This window comes from Erythranthe guttata, chromosome 9 (assembly GCF_056151865.1).
Source record: "Erythranthe guttata isolate IM_541 chromosome 9, IM_541, whole genome shotgun sequence".
Classification (NCBI taxonomy): domain Eukaryota; kingdom Viridiplantae; phylum Streptophyta; class Magnoliopsida; order Lamiales; family Phrymaceae; genus Erythranthe; species Erythranthe guttata.
Window position 1 is genome coordinate 11,105,657 of NC_142541.1, and position 20,289 is coordinate 11,125,945.

Genomic DNA, 20,289 nt, shown 5'->3' on the forward strand with positions numbered 1-20,289 from the left:
GGTAAGTCGAATACGTCCTTTTTTTTTTTGTTTTTTTTTTAACTCTTTCTCTAATTGTTATTATTATATTTAACATATTATTGTATTTTAAAATTTATTTGTTTAAAACTGAAAAACTATTAAAATTGTTATAGACTAATATTTTTATTAATTGCAAAAAGAAAAAACCTTGGTACATTTTTAACCTTGGTCAATGATTAAAAGATGGATGGGTGCGGTGAGCATCGAAACATGTTACACAGGAAGGTATGGGTGAATTTTGTTTTTTTTTACAGGATCTGTTTGGTAATTAGAAATTTTACGGGAGGTATTTGCAATAAACTCTTTGTTGGAGAAAAGAAACCGAGGTGGCTTACTTTGAAGAACAAGATAAACTCAATCTAAATCAATGTTGATTTTCTTGGTTTTTTTTTTTTTTATTATTGACAAATGAGAAAAGATATCAATAATTTTCCAATTTTCTATGATCTACATATTAAAATTAATCAACCTCAAAACTATGTTATAATATTTTTTTTTTCTTCTCAAAATAAATATAAATATTTCTTCATGTGAATATATAGATTCCCACTTCGATCACGTCCAATTCTTCCTTGTTTACGAATATTAAACCGGTGATAATTAATTCCGGTTGTTTTCCTGGAGCAAACGGTTTGTGGCAACCGTTGCAATTTCCAAATAAAGCCCGAACTCCTTATTTCTGTCCCTAATATGGGCCGGGTCGAACGGATCGTTACTGAATTCAAGAATGCAGCCCTTCAATTCTTGAACAGTATCATTAATCTCGACCGCGATAAACCGATAATTACGATTCGAATCCAACATTTTCTTTACCAATCCGAGGTTTTCTGTTCGCATCGTTGTAATTCTTCGAGCACGATATATACTTAAATTTCAAGTCCTCGTCTTTCGAGCCGCCGTAAAGCCTGTTAAGGTCGTCGTGGATTTCGCGGGCTTTTGCTATTGCCAGATCGATTACGACTCCCGCCACACCTTTACTACTACCGTCCGTGTCTTCGAATGTGTTGAGCTCGGATTTGATGACGGACAAGCACTCTTTTGTTCTGTTTGTCTGGGAGCAGAGATCTCTTAGGTCTTTTTCGATATCGGATTTATCTCGTCGACCGAGTGAAGAGGTGACTGTAATTGCCAATGTTATTAGGGCAATGTAGATTATTCTGTCTAAAGAGAAAGCCATTTTGTATTCTTCTTCTTGTTTTTATTGCAATTGAATGTTTTCTTCATATATATGACTTGTTTATATATAGAGGTAATTGTCATTAATCTTTGATAGTTGATGCTTGTATGTTTTAGCTTCAGTTTTCAATTCTTGTATTTAATAATTCAGTTTTGGTTGGCGATTGTATACGTTTCTGCTTTAGAATAAAAATTAAATCTGAAATTTAATATTATCATTATTGTTATATGTATTTATTATTATATATTAGTTATATATAATTTATATAAAAAGCTGACGAGCCAGCTCGTAAACTTATGAACAATAAAGAGGGACATACTATTTTTCTGTCTTGCATATATATCCTCCATTCAAATTTATTTGTTAATAAATAATTTTTTTTATATATATACCAAAATTACCCACAACTCCTTCAAACATCCAATCGATTCCAATTTCATATTAAACCCTAATTTATCCCTTATTTTACAAAATAACCAATTTTGACCGCCACCGTCGGTCAGCTGCCGGTTTCAAATGTTGATTTTTTTTTTCCAGCAGGTCAACTTTTGTTGATTGTCAGTCCCCATCGCTGATTTTTTTTATTATTTTTATTTTTTGAAATTTGTTTCTCAAATTATTTTCCGACAGGTCAGCGCCGTTGCCCGCCGGTCTCCGACGTTGATTTTTTTTTAAACATTTGTTTTTTATCACGCTTTTCAATAATATTACTGTGTTTAGATATGGCCACGGGTGGGTCGGGTCCGGGTCCGATTCGGACCCGCCGGGTCCGGGTCCGACTTTTAGGGGACCCGAAACCGACCCGCGGGGAGGCGGGTCCACCCGGTTTTTCAAAAAAAAATTTTTACAAGAAAGGAAAAAAAAAACTTATATTGAAACTTTGGACCCTGAGAGTAACTTTAAATTCAAAATTAAAAAAGGTAATTGAATTTAAAAACTAAAATAATTTTAGAAAAAAAAAAATGAAACGATTAAGACTTTGAGACATAAACTAAATAAAATAAAAGTTGTGAATATTGAATTATGGGTTTTTATAAGTGAAAGTAATAATTGAAAAAAAAAATCAAAATTTCAAAATTCAAAAAATATCAAAATTCAATATTTCTTTTAAATTAAAACATATTTTTTATACTTTTCAAAATTAAATATATATGCATTTGTTATTAGTCGATATTTTTTATATTAATAATAGTTAACATAACAATTAATAATTTATCAAACATTAGTTATACAATTATTATAATCATTTTACAGTGTTATTTATATTTATATATTTATAGTTAGAATTATTATAACAAGGAATATATATAACATAAAAAAAAGTGTCAAATGATTATAATAAATAATGTTAAATAAATTATTAATTATCATATTCATTATTATTAAATAATTTTAATTTAATTATTAACGAATATAATATAATTTAAAAAAAAAAGAAATTGAAAGTACTTGAGCTTAATTCATTTAAATCTTACGATTCGATTCTAATATTTGAATAAAATGTAAATGTAAAAAAAAATGATTAGATCATATGACCTACGATTTAATTCTTGCGATTTTTACAAATTAAACCAATTATTAAAAGAGAAATCACATCATAATATTTTGATTATACTCGTCATATATAGTTTTATTTTTAAAGTAAAAAATTAATTAGAATGAGATATAATCTATTTTTGTTAAAATAAACATCATATATATATTTAAATAGTTATCTTATGATAAAATAATCAATAATTTTAATCAGTGTTCTAAAAATCGGCCGAGGCGGCCGATTAATCGGTCGCCGAGGCGGAGGCGGTCCAAAACCTTTACGATTTTAGTGTAAAGGTTTGAAAAATCGGTTTTTTGCCTGTGAGGCGGTTTGAGGCGGTCCGAGGCGGTCTGAGGCGGTCCGAGGCGGTCAAACCTTTAAGGCGGGTCAAACTTCGGTGGCAAAAATCGGCAAAAAATCGGTCAAAAATCGGTTTTTTTTTTTTTTTTTTAAATCAAAATAAAAGTTGGGATTTTAATAAAAATAATGAGTTTATGCTTTATTTTGTTTATGTTAATTAGTATTGTTAAAGAACTAATGATGTATGCCAAGAATGTATGTAAATTCAAAAAAAAATGCCTTTTATTTATATTTTATAAGGATATTTATGTATTATAATCTTATTATTATTAAACTTTTATTATGTTATTAGAATATATACATGATCGATATATAACTATGTTTAAATATTTTTTATCTATGTTTTGAGTATTTATAAATAATATCTACAAATATATTATATTAAATTTTAAAAACCGATTTATTTCCGATTTATCACCGATTAATCACCGCCGCACCGATTAATCGTGAGTCGGTGCCTGACCGACTTGGATCCGATTACCGATTTTTACAACCTTGATTTTAATAAGTTTTTGTCAAAAATTGAGGTTAATCAATTTAAATTAATTGAAATGAGTTATAATATATTTTTTAAATAAACATCTTATTTTATTTTTCATTCGAATTTTTCACACTATCGATTTTAATAACATAAGTGAGTTTGTATTAAGTCAACGCGTTTGTTTATATATTGAATTGATTCAATACATTATATTTTTCAATAGTGGAGATTATATTGATATAGTAATTAATAATAGATGTTCTGAAGTATTGAACCGTGATTCTATATATATTTTTAAAATTTTCTTATATTGCATTTGTTAATAATTTAATTAAAATTATTTAATAATAATTAATATGAAAATTAATAATTTATATAACATATTTATCATTTTACACTAGCATTTTATATTATATATATTTCTTGTCTACATTTAAACAAATATGCTTGTTGCCCCAGTGGTTAGACTTGCACTATTATACCCATTTACCTAAGTTTGAATCCCCCAATCCCCAGTTTTTGGACAAAAATAACCCGAAACCGATCCGTGCTTGGGCGGGTCCGGGTCTATGGTCAACGGGGCGGGTCCGGGTCAAACCTGGCCCGTGGCCGTGTCTAACTATGTTAATATTAATAGGGTTTATTAGGGATAACCCCCTTATTCATATTTTCTAATGAGGTAGATCCAATTAATTTTTCCCTTTTTGAGATACACCCAAATTTGCCAACTTGGCAAAATATATTATATAATTTCCCTTTGACAAAAATAACCCGAAACCGATCCGTGCTTGGGCGGGTCCGGGTCTATGGTCAACGGGGCGGGTCCGGGTCAAACCCGGCCCGTGGCCGTGTCTAACTATGTTAATATTAATAGGGTTTATTTGGGATAACCCCCTTGTTCATATTTTCTAATGAGGTAGATCCAATTAATTTTTTCCTTTTTAAGATACACCCAAATTTGCCAACAAAATATATTATATAATTTCCCTTTAATACCCTGTTTTATTTTTGAACGACATTTATTTACTTAACTACGTGATATGAGATTTGCTGATACGTTGCCTAAAATCACGGAATAAAATTACGTGAGTTTATTGGCCGTTTCTATCAAATCGTGTACAATCTGTTTTGAAGATTTTCTCCAGCGTTTCATCGTTTTTCTATCGTCTTGAAGATTTTTTCACTGGCGTGGAAATAGGATCGGATTTGAGCGTTCCTTGTTGTCCGTTGGTAAGCGGGTATGAATGCGTTTTTTTTCGTTTTTATTTTCGCTGTATGTCCAGGGTTGTCGTGTACGGTGGTTAGACATTTTTAAGAGTTGTATTGATACTTGATTCTATTAAGTAGAACATTTTTTAACAAAATTACGCCGTCACATATACATCGTTATTTTTGCTGATGATGTTTGTTTGGAAGAGGATTCACAGAGTTAGAAGAGGATGGTTCACGCAGTCGGACCAGAGTTGTTTTATATGAACGTCGTAGTAGGTTTATGCAATAATCGAAATAAATGTCTGCTGTGGTCGAGTTCATGAGTTTGATCCCGATCAATAGTTGCTTTATTTGTTTACAACAGTCGATTTTAGTGTGTTGGGTAGTACATTAAAATATATTTCGTAGTCTTTTTTAATTTAGTGTATGGATTTTGCATTTAAGTTTATTTTTGATCATATTAATATATTTTTTAGTATTCTGCATTTTTAATGTCGTTACATGATTTAAGGTTTTTTCGATGGCGAATTTCGTACGGATTTTGTTGAGGTTTGGTGGGTTGGTTGCTATAAAGAGGTGTTCGAATGGGTTTACTCGCGGTTCATTGGTTGCATTTGTTATTTCAAAGTGGCCACAACTCGATGGGTGGGATATAAGCATGACATATAGGCTGGAAGGCATTGGTGAATGTATCTTGGCTGACGATGAGGACATGATGTCGATGTTTGAAATGTTATCAGATCTCTCGTTGGATTGTATTGATGTTAACATTGATGGAAAACCAGTAGGGTTGCCTGGACCGAATGTATTATCTGCAGAGGTTGGTGGCTTCCCATTGGTCTTGTACGATGAAGGTGTGGTTGTTAATGAACGCAATGTAGAGGGAGTGGCGGATAAGGTGAAAGGCAGAAGATTGCTGAGTGTGGATTGGGCATATTTGATTAAGGATGTAGGTCAGGGGTTCGAAGGCGGTGTTCGTGATTTCAGGAAATCGCTTATGAAATACTATATTGAGATGGGATTTGAATTTTCGTATGTTAAGAATGAGACAACGCGAGTTACAGCGGAGTGTCGTTTCAAAAATGCTAGCCAGTGTTCGTGGAGGATACATGCATCGGTGGATAAATCAAATGATTACTGTTATATTCGGTCGTACAACAAACATCATCAATGTGGAATGTTTTTTGGAACAGCTAGTAAGAGAAGATTGAATTCAGTTGTCATCATTGACCTGATTGAAAATGATATTCGTGCAATGCCGGCTATAACCCCAGGAGAAATTCAAAGCCGAGTGAAGGATAAATTTGGTGTTGACATAAGCTATTGGGTTGCGTGGAGGGCTACCGATGCGGGAAGAAGAAGGATATTTGGGGATGAGACTTCTTCATATTCGTACCTTCCATCTTATTTTGATGAAGCGGGGAAGACAAATCCTGGTAGTATCTTTCATCTTGATGTTGATGTGGAGAAGCAGATTTCCGACGGTGTTTTTTTGCATTTGCAGCGTGTTTGGATGGATTCAAATTTTGTCGTCCTGTTGTCATGCTGGACGGCACGTTTTTGAAAGGTAAATACAAGGGAGTGTTGCTTAGTGCAGTGGGCAAAGATGCTGATGAAGGTAATGATCTTACTGCATTTGTGTTTAATAGTATCTTAACAGTTATGCCATAGTTTATTAACTGTCATATGATAGTACAATTGAGTTATGTATTAATATGCACAGTTGACTCATAAAACAACTAAAAAATGTTGTAGTGATTTTGGTTTAATTTCGTATGTGCAGGTCTGTTCCCTATCGCATTTGCAATTGTAAGTGAGGAGACTGATTCGAATTGGGCTTGGTTTCTGGGTCATTTTAGGGATGCTATTGGGAATGATAGGACGCTCAATTTCGTTTCGGATCGGAACCACGATATCATTGAGGGTGTTAGGAACATTTTCCCTGACTGTTTGCACACATATTGTTACAAACATTTGCAGAACAATTTGAAATACAGGTTCAGGGGTGTTCCAGCCGGCTTTCGTGAGACGGTGTTACAACAATTTGCGGCGTGTGCTTATGCGACAACTAAGGAAGAATTTGATCGATGTATTGACAAGCTGAAGACTACTGGTGGGACGAAAGTTTGCAATTTCTTAGATGATCTTCCAAAAGAGAAGTGGTCCAACGTTTACTGCGAGGGTCATAGGTACGGTCATATGACTTCTAATGGATGTGAGTCGTAGAATCATCAAATAAAGAAGCAACGTCACTTGCCGATAACTAGTCTGATTGATGGCATAAGGTTGTTGTTAATGACGCAAATCTGTAACCGGCTATGTGATGGCAATAGATGGACGACTGTGTTGTGTGAAAAGACCGAGAAGAGATTGAAGGAGGCTGTTGACAATGGGCGTTCATGGATTTGCAAAAGATCGTCTATGCACGTGTTCGAAGTTTTTTCGTCGCCAAATGCTGTTGTTGATCTTGGAGAAAGGACCTGCTCTTGTAGGCTGTGGCAAATTAATGGGTTTCCATGCGCACATGTTGCTGCTGTTATTTTGTTGAACTTCGTTGTGGGCTTGCTGCGTATGATTATATTGATAGATGGTACCATAGATCAACATTTAAGGAGAGTTATTTGGGCTCAATTATACCCTTTGTGAGACAAGTGTCAGATCTTCATGTTGCTGTAATTGGACCTCCTGAAGTTAAACCAACACGTGGTCGCCCAAAGAGGAAATGGATTCCATCTCAGGGTGAGTGTGTCCCCCGGAAAATGAGTTGTAGTCGTTGCAAAGCTCAAGGAAATCATAACAAGAAGACCTGTAGGAAGTGATTGTTTTAATTTATGTTTTTCCAGTACTTTTTTAAGGTTGATGTCTTATGCTTAAAATGATTTTTTTTTCTGTTTTCGTACAATAATCTGGTTTTATGGGATTTTTCGAACAGAATGTTTAATATTGAGTTTTTAATGGTTGTTGCTTTATATTATAAAGTTTAGTATTTTATTAGAATGCTTATAGTTATTTAAAATGATACCAATAGTCGAATAAAATATATGCAATAGTATATTTTGATTTAATTTGTGTTGTACACTTTCATATCGTGTGGTCAGTTTTTGACAAGATTTTCGTTGTTAATCAATTTAACATTCAAGGATAGGGTTTATTAACACGTGGTTCTATAATTTCACAAAATTGCTGAATACGATGCACAGTATAATTAGTTATACACAATAGTATAATAGTATCCAATTGTAGAATGACAGCTCGATAGCAATCTAGTGTATATTACATAGTCCATTAGTTGTACGGTTTTTTTTTCGATATAACTGAAGAGGCGTACGTTTTGATGAGTCGTCTGTATTTAAACCCCATAAGTTGAAAAGGCATGTATATGTAGCGATGCGTTTGTAATCCGGGGAGACGCATCATATTGATCATAGGTTTCACGATTATTTTTTTCGCCTATATAAGCATACCAATGGAACGATACTTTTATATCTACAACAGACTTTTATCAATAAAATAAGTTTTAAACAATATGGACCGAAGGTTATGGATACAAACTGAGAGGGTTTTCGCAGAAGCAGACTGGAGGCGTGATTTCGGAGATATTGCAATTCCAATGTACGAGGAGGCATGGGAAATTATTGACGGGGCTGATGGTGGTGTGGCGAACAGTGACAATTGTCGTAGGTCGAGGCACACGATGATTTTTTATGATCTTATAGGCTGCAACATGTGTTGGTTTTGTTTGTATGTCGAGAATAACGGGTCTCCCCGAGTTCGTAATAATAACGAAGGTGTTGTTTCTGGTGACGCTGGAAGAGGTGTCGGGGGTGAACGAGGTGGAGTCGTTGATGCCAGTGGAAGTGGGGCAGTGAATTTAGGCGTTGCGCAGTTTTCCGATGAAGAAGTGGATTGCATACCAGATGATAGCGACGAGGACATAAACTCACTGAATTCAATTGATTCCGACGGTTGTTATTTTCCAAACCTCCCTAAGAATTGATATTCTTGATTAACGCCGTGATTACTTGGTAATGGCAATGTAAAATTAGTTCACTGTTAAACGTTGTAATAAATTTAATTTAATATTATGAATAATGTATGATACTACTATTATTAGTTTAAGTTACTATGATGTGATTATTAATGTACTAGAGTGTATTGAATAAGCATTATTAAAGTCTTATGATGTGATTTTAAGTATTTATTTGATCATATTGGAATTACTGTACGTTAGTTTTGTTCCAAACGTTATTATTATTTTATCTTCACATATGGGTTTGTACTATTATATTGATATATTGTCTGTAAGACACGTGCATACTATTACAAGAACCGTAATATACTATCACAACATATTCAATATACTATAATGAAATCATTAATATACTACCATAGCAGTTGGTGTTCAATAATACGTTCGATTTGTTATATGATTTTTTTATGTGTACTAATGTCATATGATAATCTTCGTGAGATTATTTCATGGATTCAAGTAATATGTTGTTCATCACATGTTTGTTTTTGGAGTGTTTTAAGTGTTGCACACAATTCAGTGATATAGGATGTATAATTCACTACTATATATATGTGAGTACTATTGTTATCAACATAATATACTATTGGCATGCATGAAGTATACTATGCGCTCATAACTTCATAAAATTCAAAAATAAGTATTGTGAATAAGTTAATACTGAAAACATCATATTACACATAATAATCAAAAATAAGTTTTGACTGGCCTTCGCATACAGAAAATTAGTTGATATCATATTATCAGAAGATTGACTGGCCTATGCATCATATTCCTTGTTACCCCATTCCAAGAAAGTCTCTACGATTTCTCTGCACAAATTAGCCAAGTCATCACTTGCGCTGCTTGGGTCTATGGGTTGTTGGTGAAATATTTGTTTTATGCAGTAGAGTACATGGACACCACAGTCGCGGCCATTGTTTTGTTGTGGGCAATCCTTAACGACTTCAATGTCAAAATCGAAATTGATGTCGATTTTGTATCTACTTGCAGTAGCTTGCATCGCTGTTTTTTGTTGTCATGGTAGGAAGGCAAATGTTATTATTTACGTATGATTTTTATTTGAAGCTGGTGTGTTGGTCAAGAGTTTTACCATATCATGTGCATCGACCAAGTACTTGTCGGTTATATTCTCCCTTGGCAACAGCGAGTTGTAGAACTTCCAGGTCTCTTCTAACCGATCGAAAACAACGAGGGTGAAATGGTCTGCCACTTTGTTGGGATTCCTATCAGAATGGAGCGGGAACACTAGATAGCGATATGCATCTATGTTTGCAGGAGGATGGAAGGACCTGTCGGTGCTTTTTGGGTTCCTCGTTGCACTCTGTACGGAATCAATGTGATTACATTAGTTGCAGGAGGTCATCAGTGCGAAAATGTAATACCTACTATTATTCACTTACTAGTAGCATGCATGGAAAAACATAGCTCGTTCCCTCCAACTCAGAATACTGTGTCTTGTTGAACTCTTTCATGGATTGTCTTATCATTAAGATCTCACAATAAGCGTCAATTGTCTGTAGAAGTATTACCATTAATGTATGCCTATGTTTTGCAAGTGCAATATCAGAAAAAACAGGAGTAATGAATAATTGTAGACTTACAAGTGAGGAGATTTCACCGTGCGTAATGCTCTGCACCAAATCCTTGACACACACAAATTTTCTGCCATCTGGGCTTGTCCAAACTTTGGTGCTGTGGGCAAATGAGTGTAAATAAACTGTTTCGTGGGGGGGAAAATACTTATATTTGTATTAAACAAATTATGGCGAAAGTATTTTTGTTGAAACTTACTATTCCTTGTTCGCAGCAGCCTCCACAGTGATGTCCAGTAGAGACTTGTTACTCTCGGACATATTGCGATAGTTTTTGAATTTCTTGTACTTCCTTACAACCTTGGATACAGTTGTTGGTGTTACAGCAGGACGCTTAGACCGTGTTCTCTCAGATATGGGGAGTATTTTTTCGATGCCTTCAGCATGTTCCATGTTGACATGCGGTAAGATTAATTTGTCAGCAGATATGTCCACTGTGCCCTCATGACCTTCATTGTATGTGCCTTCGCTGTTGGAGTCCATGAGCCCCTCATGAATCTCGAAGGATACATTCATTTGTTCAGCTGAAATTACAGGACAATTGCTAGTCTTTTTGGTACTAGATATTGTGTGCTTCAGCTGCTTAATTAATTCGCTTTGGTGGAGTATCGTCTGACTCTTCTCCTTATTGATGTCTTTCAGCAATGTTACATCAGTAATGAGATCAACGAGCTGTATCTCGGTCTCGTCAACGTACGCCAGAGGTAAAGGATCACCGCGCTCTGCTGCTGTTTCATTAGGGTCAGGCTGCGTCTGTGACAACAATCGGAAAGATGGCATAATGTCTTCTGTGGGAGTTTTTGAAGTTGAGCCTGTCATCATTGAAGTGGTTGATTTACCAGCGGATTCGTGCAATTTGGTATCAGGTACGTCACTCGAGTTTGGAAGCCCTGTCTTGGACTTCTTGCGGCTGTTATTGTCAGCGGTCAGGGCCTCTACATGTAGCTTCAACAGTGTTGATGTTGCTTCTAAGTCTTCGTACGACTGTTTCATAATAGTTAGCTGTTCTTCGAGTGCGGCGCAACGTAATGTTTCGGCAGCTAACTTGGCTTCTGTAGTTTGATCTATGGGTTGGGCCGATTCCCCATGACTCACTTCTGCGGCTGGTGCGTATTTGGCCAAGAGGTATTCCAGATGTTTGTTCTTCTCTCTCAGTATATGGGATTCGGTCTCGTACTGAAGTGCAAGCTTGGAAAGACGACGATTTTCTGACGACTTCTCACGTAATTTCTTCATGAATTTTTCTGGGACATTGATATTTTGAGCATTATCGCCTGTTTCAGAACTGGTGTATGTGTCATCTGTTTTGCCTTTCTTGTGCTTCTTATTTTTAAAATTTCTTTTCCTTTTACTGCTTCTTTCCACTGCAGATGAGTCCTTACTGAAGAACGCAGTTTCTTCTTCCGTTTGAGTAAGTGCTGACTCGTTCACTTCATCGTTGTGGATGTCTCTGATGGCTTTATGCTCCAGCGCTGTCCCCAGTGTTTTCAAATTCCATTTCTGGAACCTTGGGAAAGCATCAGCAACGATTGGTTCAATGATATTTATCCTCTCGCACATCCAGAACTGAGGAAACAAACTAGTGTTAGAAATCGACTGCATGTTAGATATTAATATACCATTAAGACAATATAAATATACTATTAAGAGAAAATAAATACACTATTAAAACAAAATAAATATACTACTAAGGTTACAGTACTATACTATATGGATGGAATGTACACTATGTTTCAAATGAATATACGAGCATGCATATTTACAAATGCATGTAATTATGTGCACTAACAAAATAATTTTATGCAGAGTTGGTTACGAGTTAATGTATATACAACTATGCTGACTTACCAACAATAGTGTTGTGCACCCACGGACTAAAGATGGTTCTGTTGTCTGCACATATTTCATCAGGAATTCGACAATGTACCCTGCCCAATTGTAATCACAGAGTTTGTAGAGTTCATTACACAGCAGTACCATCCACCAGCTGACTTGGTCTCCGGAAGTTGCAAAAAAATAGGATGTAAGTACATGGAGTATGATTATACGAACCACATCTTCCACATCCTCGTCATCCCTACTGTCTCTGTATTCCATCATCTTAGGCTTCAACATCCCCAACCGTATTTTTTCTTCGTCTCTAAATTTACGATTGGTTAGACCGAATTCTGGTTTGGTGCTTCTGTGAATGTTTATACTTTTTTCACCTGATTTGATTCCGAATATCAGATTGCAATCTTCATTTGTGACATGTAATTATTTTCCTCCAATTTTGAACACTCTGTCTGTTTTGTTGTACGTTTTCAATACGAGGACTGTGCCGATTTGTGTCCCTGTGACCTGCGAGATGGATGTTTCATGCTTGGCAAACGGTAAGATTAGCCGGTAGAATGGCGTTCTTTTCAGGCATTTGTAGTGCGCTTTTCGCAGACTGACATTTGCGAAGGAGTCTACTGTTGAATGTATGCTGGATCGGAATTGTCGGGTCCAGCTGCCTTGATCTAGTTCTTTTTGTGCCATTATGTTTGATTCGGCTGTAAATCATGTAAAAGTGTGTAATTATGAGCAACACAAAATACGCAACAAATATTGATACAGACAGTTTAATTCTACATTATGACAATGCACATACAGATTATTAGACTACGTAAATGATCAAACAAATTATAATACGTGTTTAAATCCTCACGTGAATACTATTAAAGTTACATAGGTAAATACATGTCTGATATGACAGCAATTAAACATATCATATGCATACATTTTCACAGCATTCACATAACTACACAAGCATGCATAACTAAAATTGCAGTGCAGTTAAGACACTAACAATTCCTTCTAAAGTAATGGTATATTACTACAAATACATATATACACATAATCTATGAATCCATAACAACACAACTTTATATTAACATACTATCTCAATTCATAACAACTCGGTCTGAATTTCTTCAAAATACTATCCCATTGTAACAATGAATTAGCACAGCAAGCTGTCAGACTATTATAATATACATTCAGACTTCGTCAACCAAATATCACATACACAATAGTATATTTACAAATGTACAACATGAATAAACCCATGAGATTAATTATACTACGGCCAAACATCACGCTATCTAAAACACATAAACGACTATTAATGTCCTAATATACTATCGGACTTCATCAACCAACTATCATATACATTCGATTTAATCACAATGTATAACATGAATAAGCCCATGAGATTAATTATACTACGGTCAACCTTAACGCTAACTAAAACACAGAATCGATTATTGACGCTTTACTCAATTATACAACTTTCTAATATGTAGAATTAGGGGAAATCACTTTCTCACCCGCGTTTAGTAGCATAATAATGTCGTCTGCCATTTTCGATGCTTCGACGCCTGCAACATATTTCTGAGTGTGTTAGATAAGCAAATATATACAGATTATCCAAAAAAAACACTCAAAAAGACTATCACGTTGCAGTTAAACAAAAATATAGTAATGGGTTACCTCTTCTGGTGGATGTCCTGCCCATCAATTGTTGCGATATCACTGATTTAGTGCTCGAATTCGGTAAGCGATTATTAAAGATCTGCAATTATACAAACGTGATAGTCGATTTAGACAAAACATATCAACATATCGATTGATAATAGCGATTCAGCGAGTGGCGACGACGTACCTACGACGGCTTGGTCGGAGTGCAGAAAATCGTCGATCCACGCCGTATAAATTTCTGGTTTTGGGAGGTTTGCAGATTTTTTGGTAGTGGGTTTGTGGGGATAGTGTTTTAACGGGAAAATAGGGAGGGATTTGATATTATTTCAAAAGGTAAAGTAACGGGATTTGTGGGATTTGATTGAGGGTACTTATATAATTTGGAAATGTTTGGGTTTTTATCAAAATGGCAAATTTAATTTTGGGTCTACCCCTATTATTTGAATTTCTAAGGGGGTTATATCTAATAGACCCATATTAATAATATTGTTTCAGCCTACAATATATATAATTGGTATTTGGTGCAAGGTATATGTTATAGGTTTTTATTTTTTTAGCTTCAATTGATTTTCTTCCTCGATTTTTGCTTACACTCAAATCATATGATTTGAAATAATGATGTTTAATGATTTTATTGTCAATAACTTAATATACTTACCTAAAATAAATTATATTACATTTTCACCATATGTCACCCACCTATAAACTCACCACTTCCATTCAAGAAGAAAACACTCTAATGTGGTGTCTTCTAAGTTCGAATTAAGAACTATTTGTTTTTTTTTTCCATTTTCTTATATCATTTCTTTTCTTATCTAATAATTATTTTATTTTCTTATTTTTCTGTAGATATCAGTAACTGTTTTTTGTGTCTTATGCAGTGACTTTGGGATTGAAGAAAAAATGATATATTGACACATAAATTTAGTAGAAGATAGTGGCGTGAAGAGAGGAGATGAAGGCGGAGAGAGAATGTAAAAAAAGAGAAATAACGAATAATGGTTGGAACCTAGAAAAAAAATTTTTGGGGCTACTAGTGAGAACTGTCTCTAATGTTTTTTTGCCATATTTTCAATTATTTTATGTATACCAAAAATACCTCTATAGAAGCTACGGCCCAAGCAATTATAATCTATTTGTAAAAGCTCGCAAACACCACCTAATTAGTGAAGTCGAAATTAAACAATTAAGTTAAAAATGAGACAACAAACACAATAATAATTTGTTTAGAAAACATTCATTAATTGCTGGGAAAATTACAATCAAAACATTAACCATTTCATTCCATCCCTCTGGCCTATATCATATTTCAGCATATATATATATATATATATATATATATATATATATATATATATATATATATATATATATATATATATATATATATATATATTGATTATGTTCGACTATTAGTCATCAGTAGGAGGCCATCAAATCTTGCAATAGATGTCGGAGCAATCTGCCATGCAACTCATTAATTGATCGCTCTCTGTCAAACAAATATTGTTCATGAGCATAATATACACAATAAAAATGAAAAATACAAGCCAAATTATTTTCTTTATATATATAGACACACTAATATAACTGTATACATATATATACATATTATTATGTGTAAGATATGTAATTAATATGTGAAGGTGTAAGATTAAGTACTTCATAAATTAATGTATATAATTCACTACCTAGATATGGAGAGAGAGAGAGAGAGAGAGAGAGAGAGAGAGAGAGAGAGAGAGAGACCTGTGATTTTGGAACATTTAGTGACCGAACATCCAACAAGACAAAACGACATCAAAGATGAAAGCCTCCGGTTTTTCGAATTTGGTTCAGAAGCACTACAAGCCTGTTGACAATTAACTATACATCCATAATTAATTGGATCAGTATAACAGTGATGTTCGATTGTAGTACAGTTCAAGTAGCAATCGCTTTACGACTCCTTTATCGAGTTTACGGGATTATTGTTCACCGCGAAAATTAAGTTTGCCATAATCATGAATACTGCTGTTCTAAAAACAACTTTTCCTTCCATCTTTTTTTTTTTTCCAGAATATCCTATTCGAATATTTGAATTTGTTCGTCTGAGTCGATTCTCTCTGGCAGGAACAATGTGTATTTATAGTGCATAAATACTAGGTGTTAGGTAATTTAGTAAAATCTAACGAGTTTAATGAACATACTATATATACTCTTGACAGTAATTGTTTTGCTGGACTAACAAATGTAGTAACTTCAAATGTTTTTTTCTTTTTTTCGACTAGAGATAATCTTCATCCGAAAATTTAGTAACAAGGTGCGCAGAGTAATTAATGAAACTGTACAATTTATAAAAGGGGTTCTTTGATATAATTCCAATACTTGTACCAAAAGGCGAAATCACTCGCAGAATCTCCAATACTTGTACCATTTGAAAAGTATAATCCCCAATACTTATTTTAGTAGGAAGAGACTCAAACTATTTTGCATCATTTGAGAAAATTCACTCCTTAATTCAGCCAGCCATTTTTTTAATTATACCCCTGCCACCTCATCAACACTATCACATGCTATTCGGCTACCTCATCAGCCATTTTTTTTAATTATTATTATTATTATTATTATTATTATTATTATTATTATTATTATTATTATTATTATTATTATTATTATTATTATTATTATTATTATTATTATTATTTTTTTTTTTTTTTTTTAATTTTTTTTCTATCAAGTATATTAATCGACTATGATGAAGCATAGTTGATTAAGTAACTGACTACTAAAGATAAAAAAACACAACTACATAAAAACGAAAATCAACATTTTTTTTAACACTTATGAGGGGAATTTTTGTCACTGTTTTTATCCTAGGGGGGTTTTTGGCCTTTTAAAAAAGTAGTATTAGCGTATATATTATATATATTACGTATATTATTATTATTCTTATTTATTCTAGTTACCTTGTATAATAGGTTACCTTGTCTAGTAGGTTAGGGTTTTCTACATGTAACTATTTCTCCTATATGGTATCAGACGTACACTAGGTTAACCTAGCCGTCACCACCTCTTCTTCTTCTCTTCTTCTGCATAGCCGTCGCCCCCCTTCCTTCTTCTCCATGGCCGGCGAAACTTCTTCTCCCTCCACCGCCTCTCTCAATCCTTTTCACCGTGCTCATGTCATCTCTAATATCAAATCTCTTATCCCCGTTACTCTAGATCTAAAAAATCCTAATTATCAAAAGTGGAGCCATTTTTTCACGATTACCGTCGGTCGTTTCTGCCTCTCCGATCTTCAACATGGAAAACCCCGACCGGATTCGATTTCCGCCGACGAATGGCAGCGCGCCGACTATCTCCTCCAATCTTGGATCTACGGCACCATCTCCGACGATCTGTCCAGCATGGTTCTCTCAAAAACCTCCACCGCCAGTGATCTATGGACTGCCATCTCTTCTCTCTTCACCGATAACAAAGATTATCGAGCCATTCAACTTGAAGAAAAATTCAAGTCCCTCAAGAAAGGCGCTCTCTCCATTCACGATTATTGCCAAATAATCAAAACCACGGCGGACAATAACTTGGCCGATGTCGAAAATCCAATCTCCGACAAACAACTCGTCCTACAAACCCTACACGGCCTTCTGAAAAGTTACGGGACCGTCGCCAACCTCATCTCCTTTCATAATCCCCTTCCCACCTTTCTACAGACTCGATCTCTTCTTCAGATGGAAGAAACAAGAATTGCTGAACCGGAGCAGACCGCTGCTGTTTTCTACGCCTCCAACGCGAACTGTCCATCCAACAGTTGCAATGGTTCCTGCAAAAGTTCCCGCGGAGGTAGTTCTTCGCGCTATCAGTGCGGGGGTGGCCGATCCAACCGTCGCGGAGGTCGCAGCATTAACCGTCACCCCATGCAGCATTACGGCTACCATAGTGCTCATGGCGCATCTCACCTCTGGCGCGCACCTTACCGACAACCGTCAATTCTGAGATCCGCTCCAAATACATCGCCGAAACGACTTGGTTACGCAACCTACTCTCTGAGTTACTCTGCCCACTTTCGAAAGCCACTATTGTCTACTGTGACAACGTCAGTGCCGTCTACCTATCCAGCAATCCTATTCAACACTCTCGTACGAAACATGTGGGGATCGATATCCACTTTGTCCGAGACAAAGTTGCTTTGGGACACGTTCGAGTTCTTCACGTCCCATCCGCCTACCAGTTTGCCGATATCTTCACGAAAGGACTTCCTACTCAACTGTTCCAACAGTTTGTCTCCAGTCTCCACGTCCTCTCCTTTTCCGTTTCGACTGCGGGGGTGTATTAGCGTATATATTATATATATTACGTATATTATTATTATTCTTATTTATTCTAGTTACCTTGTATAATAGGTTACCTTGTGTAGTAGGTTAGAGTTTCCTACATGTAACTATATATATGATTAATATACGTGAGAGATAATTATTCTCTCTTTTGTCCAAACCTATTTCTCCTATAAGTAGAATGCCCGTGTAGGGCAGTGTCTGTAATTTCAAAATAGTTAGGACACAACTCATATGTTTTAAGAGAAAGCCCAAAAAAAAAAAATAATGCACGTTTTCTTTTCTCTGTTGTACACCTATCCTTTGTCTTCTTTGAGAGTCCACCCAAAAGTCCAAAACTAGATCTAGCAGCGACCGCGACCAGCGACGGTGACAGCGACCAGGAACACGAGCAATAAGGGGCACTGCGGTTAAACGATCCTCTTCCCCCATTCCTAGAATTTTTTGAAATGTCATACTGCCGTCGCCGTGTCCGTGCATCATAAGTCCTTGAATAGGGTCTATTACATAACCGACCTTCACTTTATTTTATTTGGTTTCTAAATTATATTGGTGGTATTGATTTATTCATTATGTTAGGAATTAATTAATTCGTTTTAATTTATAATAACTCATATTATATTTCCTAATCTAATTTGTTAATATTTTGAATTTGTATGGAATATCAATTATTTTCTGGATTAATTTTGAAAATAGACTGGAACGAAAAAACATGTACTATTGATTTTCGATACTATTGATATTATAAGTGAGTGTTGATTTATTTTTCTTTCTAATTCAAAAAATGGAATTGGATCGAAAATCAATATATATATATATATATATATATATATATATATATATATATATATATATATATATATATATATATATATATATATATATATATATATATATATATATATATTCCAATCCTGAAAAATAAAAATTAGAATTTAAGTTGTGTCACTGGTGAACAAAACAGATTTTATTTTTTATTTTAGGTGGTGTTTGTAAAATCTTATTTAAAAGCATAAGTTAGTAATTGTGAGTTAAGTTGATATTAAGTGCTTAATTCTAAAAGTTGGGGTTGTTTGCAAAAAATCAGAAAAATTAATTAAATAGAAAAAGTAGGTATATGGGTGCATTTAAAATTATAGCTTAAAGCAGCTTATTTGAAGAGAAGGAAAAGCAAAAGTTAGTTTTGCAATTACCTAAAAACAGATTATGTGAGAAAGAAAAGCTCATAATCTATTTTTAAAAGTTTTTGCCAACACCACCTTAATGAATGTGTTGACCGATCAACACAGTAACATTATTTTATTGACCGGTCAACACAAAAAAGAAACAAAAATAAATAAATAAGTAAAAAAACGGGGCCAATTTGCTATAGATACCTCTATATTACAATTTACGTCCATGAATCCAAGTCAAAATTGCATACTTTAATAAATTAATTATATTCCTTATGGCAAAAATATCCTTAATCAAATCAAAATTAAATCCCCAAAAAACCGCTCTATCAAAACAAATTCCACCAAATGCCTCGCTTCCAAATTTAACTAAAAAACAAAATTAATTCGTAAAAAAAACTATACTTTATGTACAAACTCATACACTAACAAAACCACCGTCGATGACTCCGTGAACTACAAATAACAAACTGAAAATTAGAATGTGTATTATTGAATTGCAAACCACACGGTTTCCTTGGTGGCTAGGGACCATAGCGGTTCGTGTCTTGCTTGGGCAGCTACGAAGCTTCCAGGTCGCCCATCTCCAACAGAGTGTGAAGCCCGAGCAGTGCTAGAGGCGATGAAATTCGCGATTTCAAAATGATGGACCTCCGTTGTCATCGAAGGTGATTGCTTAGAAGTTATCAACGTCCTCAATCTTGGTGAGGTGTCATACGCTTCTTATGGAGCTTATCTTGACGATTGTTTCTTTTTTTCTCAATTTTTTTCTAGTTGTTTTTTTCTCATTCATTAGACGTAAGGGTAATGTTTTAGCCCACTTACTTGCCACGAGGCATTTTTCTCATTGTACGGAAGGTGTTTTTCTTCCTAACGATTTGGCGGTTTAC

The 20,289-nt window shown here is 34.6% G+C and overlaps 1 protein-coding gene across 1 annotated transcript; it reads left to right on the forward strand.

The window, feature by feature from the left end:
- Positions 1-5,443: 5,443 nt before the first annotated feature.
- Positions 5,444-7,604, forward strand: LOC105959659 (uncharacterized). The gene is made up of 5 exons (XM_088822760.1): positions 5,444-6,221; positions 6,290-6,403; positions 6,569-6,974; positions 7,119-7,273; positions 7,363-7,604. Exons 1-5 carry the CDS (start codon positions 5,444-5,446, stop codon positions 7,602-7,604), a joined length of 1,695 nt encoding a protein of 564 aa, XP_088678886.1.
- Positions 7,605-20,289: the final 12,685 nt, after the last annotated feature.

Coding starts and splice junctions, on each gene's coding strand:
- LOC105959659 (XM_088822760.1), top strand. CDS start 5,444: ATGACATATAGGCTGGAAGGCATTGGTGAATGTATCTTGGCTGACGAT. Junction 6,404..6,568: donor GGGCAAAGATGCTGATGAAG/GTAATGATCTTA, acceptor TCGTATGTGCAG/GTCTGTTCCCTATCGCATTT. Junction 7,274..7,362: donor TGGAGAAAGGACCTGCTCTT/GTAGGCTGTGGC, acceptor CTGCGTATGATT/ATATTGATAGATGGTACCAT.